Source organism: Charadrius vociferus, unplaced genomic scaffold (genome assembly GCF_000708025.1).
Source record: "Charadrius vociferus isolate BGI_N301 unplaced genomic scaffold, ASM70802v2 scaffold71, whole genome shotgun sequence".
Classification (NCBI taxonomy): Eukaryota; Metazoa; Chordata; class Aves; order Charadriiformes; family Charadriidae; genus Charadrius; species Charadrius vociferus.
The window spans coordinates 2019041-2025040 of record NW_009647032.1 but is presented as its reverse complement, the minus strand read 5'-3'; the positions used below and the strand labels follow the sequence as shown (position 1 = coordinate 2025040).

The window sequence follows — 6000 nt, the reverse complement described above, 5'->3', positions numbered from 1 at the left end:
CAGATGACATATCTGCCTTGTTAGAGATCTAGAGGGTTTTTATAGCTGGGGCTTGAGATGATAATCAAGGATAAGAGGAAAAAAAAGGCCAGGGGGTAGGATGGTTGAAGGGAAGGAAGAGCAGTACCTATCTCTCCGAATTGCTTATGTGAAGCTTCTTGCCAAAAAAGACATGCAAGGTCATTCAGCAAGATGAGGAGAGTGGGGAATGTTTTAGGACATATCAGCTGGCAAGCAGTTTGAAATGCTCTGATGCCACATAAAGCATCGGCCCAGCAGCTGGAGTGTGTGGCAGTGAGAGATTATCTTGGTGTGGGTGGATGTATCTCTTATGCAGTCGCTGCACTTCAGTCTCCAGGTCTTTGTGCCTTTTATAATCAATGGGGAGAGTGTTGCTTGGTGGGTTGAACGTGCTGCACCCTGATGCCTCACTTCACTCTGTATAAAAGGGGAAAAATAACAATTGCTTCTCTGTAAAGCTTTTTCTAGTTCTATGGTTGATAAATAATAAGACTATGATTATTAGAAGTAGGTTTTATTTTGTAGTCTTCTAAAACTTTATCTTAGGGAGATGAGGCTGTAGATATGAGGCAGTTTGGACTGAAGGATTCTAGAAGGACAGTATCTGTTTCTGAATATTTCTGCATAATTCTATGAGAGTTCCCACAGCAAGCTGAAGAGGAAAATTGTTCCTTGCTGTACTCACCATTTTGCTAAATACTATTCATTCCCAATAGCTAAAAAAGCCTGAATACTATGAGGGCTTCTTACTAACCTATAACTATGTTAATGCCTACCACAGGGGTAGTTTCTCTCAGCAAAAAGCCAAAAAAACGCGCACTGCAGAATGCACACCATGGACATTGCCAACAAACTGCTAATGTAACTTCCCTGTGAAAATGAAGCAGTATTTACAAGGCTGCCTTGCTTTGGGGAAAGCTTTCAGTGGAAATTAGTTCCTGAGAAAGGAAAATCTGGTCTGATGGAAGCGTTTAATTGGGTTTGGGTGCTTTGTTGTACTTTCAGGTGCACGGGATCTGCAAACTGCTTGTGCCAAAAGTCTGTCTGCCAGTAAATGCTCTGTTGCTTCAAGCTTTATGGAACTCTGAAAATAGTTTAAATAGGCTGTGGGCATGTGGGGCTGGGGCATGTGGTCCTTCTCACAGACTTTGGCATTTCCAGTTCTGATAACATGAGGGTCAGTTATGTTTGGATACTATTTGGTGGCTGGCCTTCCTTCAGAGTAAGTTTGCTGTGCCTGCCATTTAACAGTTACCGGTTTAGATATAATACAGGAGAGATTTGTATCTTTGAATCCTGAAGAAATGAAAAGAAGACTCTGAATCTGGTCCTAAAGCTGAAGATCTTGTCTTAAATTCTTGATGAGAACCTAAAGTAAGGGTGACTTGATAGTAACACAGGATTGCAGACTGGGGTTGGGGGAGGAAGGGGGAAGAGGAGTGTCTTATCTGCTCTTCACAGACCAGAGCTTGTTATTATCTGTCTGGGTGACTTTAACAGAGATTAAGGAAAACAACATGTATGTTTCTGTGAGCAGAAACAAGCACATTCCCTTGATAAGAAGTGTTCAGGAAATTTGTTCTGGGGCCCTGTGTAATGCCACAGTTCTGCTGCTGTTGAATCAGTCTTGTAAATCCATAGCCCAAGCTCAGGAGAGATCTTCCTGATTGTGGTGTTTTACCACTTGCATGGAACGGGCCAAAGAATTTCCTACACAAACTCTAACTACATGTATATTAAGGAGCAGAAGTTGTTCTCTCAATTTACATTTCTGAATTTAAGCTTTCCCCGTGCAACTTAATCTAATTCAAATTAAAACAAATGCAGCTTTATAAAATGATTTCATTACTGGGGAGAAGGACATTTGAATGAACTTATGGCATCTAGAATAGTGAGAGGAGGAGGCTTCTGGGCCAGCACAGTCATCTTAACCACTGCTTTCTAGCCCTATTAAATACCTACAACTGATCTAAAGTAACACTTATATCGCATATTATAGCTCTGAAAAATATATGCTGTTTTCCCTGTGTAAAAATTGTTAAGCTAGAAATTTTACTGCACTGCTGGGAGAAGTGAGTTATTGCTCCTTCAGCCCTTCATGCTGTCAGCTTTGGAATTTGTAGATGACATTGTCTACAAATTGTCTTGGCACAAGCACTTTTTTTGAAACAGAAACATCTGCTATGCTTAAGCTTTGCCTCCCGGACACCTTTTGATATGTTGTGAGAAAAGCCTGCCCTTGGCTCTCCAAGGTGCTGTAGCTTTTTTCCTCTGATGATTTCTGATGTGGTTACAATTGCCAGTAGAGAAACTGCTGGCAGATTGAAAATGGGTGGGCAATGTCAAATGAACTGTTATTTCTAAATGCACACAGAAGACCCTGATGATTTGGTTGTATTAGCTTACATTTATTCTTAATTTCTAAAAGTTATAACTTTATTTTTCTTTTAAGTTGGAACAGAGCAGCCACGGAATCAACAGATTGCTGCACTTTCAAAGCAACAACAGTCAGGGCTAAGCTCATGTCATGAAAGACTGTCTGGGCTTTGTCATCTCTAAAGACAGCCAGGAGTTGTCTAAAGTCAGAAAAAAGTTGCACTTGTAGCCATGTTCCAGTTCCACAAAGATCTGTGCAAATTGTATTTAGCTTGTGGGGGAATAACAACTGTATTAATTTCTTGAATAACACCAAGAATGATAGTAGTGCATGTTTCACTGCCTAAAAAATGAGGGGTTTTCTCTGTGTTTTCTCCTTTTAACTTCCTCAGCAGCAGGGCGCCTGGTGTATGTGGCACAGCAAGGGCTTGCAAGGGCTTCATGGTGGTTGATCAGAACCTGTCAAGGCCATGTGGAGGCGGGGTAGCAAAGTGAGCTCAGCATGAAATGAGGCTGACTGGGTGGGAAGAAAGCTGTTCTTTTACATGTAAAAGAGTTAATTATCGTTTGGGGAGTGGAGTTTCCTGAAGCTGAGCACTAGTCAAATTAAAAGCACTGTGCAGATATGCAACATTTCTTTGGCTGATCGTCTTTCTTCTCACCTCAAGCTGAAAATGTAGTGGAAAAGAGAAGATTTTGCTTGACATCTTCCATGTGCCGTTGTTACACAACTTTTTTGTTTGGTTGAGTTTTTTTCCTCCTCTCTCCGTTCTCCCACATCTCCGTTCTCCAAACTGCTAACTACATCTACTGCTTGTCTGAAGTGGGAAGATTTCAAAGTACAGAAGCTTTGCCAAAGTTTTTTTGTGGTTTTTATCCAAGCTAACTTACTCTATTTCTGTGGTTTACTTGGGGCTACATATTCATCTATATGGAGATGATGATCAGAGTGGAAAATACGGGCATTTTGTATTTCGCCTAGCAATTACTTCTCATTCTGTAGAAAACAAAACAAACATAAAAGTCCTGCTTACTCTTAAAATATCTGGTTGTCAGACCTCTTTTGCAGAAGCTCCCTATTCTATCCTTTTTGTAATGGACTGATAACGAGTGGGTTTATTCCCTTGCACAACACTTCTCAAAAAAAAAAAAACAAACCAACATTGTGTTTGTCTGTTCATCTTTTCTTCCACTGTTCATCTTTTGTTCCTTTCTGGTGAAATAGTTTTCTTTTCTCTTTCTCCAGTTTCTACTATTTTATACAGGCTGAATGGCTAACTGTATTTAAAGGTATTTGTAAAGTGCCTCTGGCAGAAGGGTTTAGGCACCTCTGTTCTTGCATCTCTGCTAATTGGAATGGAAAGAAAGACTGTGCTTGTATTTCTGGCTGTCTGTGTTGGGTCCTTATTTAAGGGGGAAGGTGGGAAAGGGGGCTGCTATTGAAGAACTCCAGAAGATTTGCCCAAATCTGCTGTTTATGGGATAGGATATTATCACCCCTCCCTTCTCCGTCTTGCGCTTTTCCTTTCTATTTGCTTTGCAGGACTGCTTCAATTCCTTCATCGTCTTGCAATGTGTGTCCATGTCACAACCTGGTGCTGTGGGGAACTACTAGTTCACGGCTGCTTCTTTGTTTTTGCTTCAGGCTGAGTCCTTGGGTTTAAAGACTTGTTGACATCACTGAGATTGACTCTCGGACCTTCAAGAGAAGAGACTTTCTGACAGCCCTGCTCTACTCCACCTGGCCCTATGACTGGAGGGTTCACTGTAGCTCCGTCCTTTGCTCTCCAGATCCACAAGATGGGTTCGTTCAGACGGCCCCGGCCTCGCTTCATGAGCTCCCCGGTCCTCAGTGACCTGCCACGGTTCCAGGCAGCCCGGCAGGCTCTGCAGCTTAGCTCCAACTCTGCCTGGAACAGGTGAGCAGGACCCGCCTGGGCTGAGCTCTTGCCCTGCAGCAGCTCCGCAATAAAGGCCGTGCGTGTCTGATCTTTGTTGGCTAAGCTTGTTTATGGCTGAGCTCATCCATTTATAACTTGAATGAACTTTTGGCATGCCCAAGTTTTGCTGTCATTGAAAGCCTCCATGGAGGTGAAAAAATTAGACCTAGTAGTGTTCAGCCTTGGTTTTGGCCAATGTTGTTCAGAGGTACTGTCTTGAAGTAAAACAGAATTGCTCTTTGTTAACAGTTGCATCTTTTCAGTACCAGTTAGGAAAACACATTCCTTGTACTGTAATAAAGGCCAGTTTCTTAATCCACAACAGACATTATTTGCATATTATGAAGCTTTTACCACAGTCAAGTTCCTCTGACAACTGCTAAGCTTGTGGCTTCTACCAGCATTTCCTATTGACAGTCAAATCCTGTCTGCAGTGAGTGTCATGCAACAATGGCAACTGGAAAAACAACGTGTAGGGTGAAGAGTGAGATTTCCTGATCTGAACTGATGGTCTGCTGCTACCAAAAGTGGGTGCTCCCATCTTCCCTTCTGCCACCTGGCACCATCTCTGTGCTCCGCAGACCCCTTTCTCTTGCTGACCTAGCTCAGTTTACTAATGTCACACAAAGATAGCCTAGCAAAAATGTGGCAGTTTTGTGCCAGGACAGTGAGCTGAGGTCTGTGAAGTGTGAAAATGCCATAACTGGCACACAGAAGGGAATGCCTGTTAAGTGAATGATACCTCCTCTTGTTAGCCATAGCAAGCCTTTAAACTTGCTAAAACATCTTGTGTGCTGTCACTTTATGATTTCCTCTGTGCTGGTGAGAGAAGTATGAGTTAGAAGATCCTCCAACTGCATCTTACAAGCAGTAACAGGGCTTAAAGTTGGGTCTGACTGAGATGATGCTGGCTGCATAATGTCTTCCATCACAGCCAGGGTTCTGCCAGACGCTGCAGGTTGGTGGTTCCTGCTAGATTAGCACTGGATAATGCAATGTGATGTGTTTGGCAGATATTGCCCAAAATCTATGTCTCCTCATAGCAACTAGCCTGCCAGCACACAGCAGAGATCCCCTAAACAATTGTGTTAAAGATATATCTGGTGTGAATGTGTTGTTTGTGAACAGTGTCCCTGTAATGATTTTCCCTTGCTTACTCTAGGCACAACTTGAGGCTGGTTCTGCTCTGTCTCCCATGAGAGATGTAGGTAAATAAGTGTGGTGATTTCCAGGGGAGAAGGAGTGGAAGCATTTAAGTGCAATTAACCTCTCTACCCCATTATAACCACTCAGCTTTTGGCAGCTAGCTCACATTGCGCTCTGTGTTAAATCATACTGGTGGCTGTTATTTATGGATGTTGTACTGTCTCATTTCTTTTTTGGCAGTGTTCAAACAGCAGTGATAAATGTGTTCAAAGGGGGAGGCTTGCAGAGCAACGAACTTTACACCCTCAATGAAAATATCAGGTAGGTTGCTGAAATGCATGAAAAGGGATTTTTGTTGCTGCTTGTTTGGTGTTTGCTTGGTTTTGTTCCCCTACAGAACCGCAGTTAGAGGATATTGGTGGGAGGAGCAAGGGTTGAAGCAAACTTAAGCATAACTTTGGGGTTTCAGGCTAACTTACTTCTTTTTTGCTACTGGGTGGAGTGAATGGCATGGACA

General features: G+C 42.6%; 1 protein-coding gene across 1 annotated transcript in view; it reads left to right on the top strand.

Annotated features, from left to right (window-relative positions):
• The first annotated feature begins 4146 nt into the window (after positions 1-4146).
• Positions 4147-6000, top strand: part of PRR5L (proline rich 5 like) — a 33097-nt gene continuing 31243 nt past the window's right edge. The window contains exons 1-2 of the mRNA XM_009895593.1: positions 4147-4316; positions 5724-5804. Of these exons, the coding sequence (XP_009893895.1) occupies positions 4147-4316; positions 5724-5804 (251 nt within the window). The remainder of the gene's footprint in view (positions 4317-5723; positions 5805-6000) is intronic.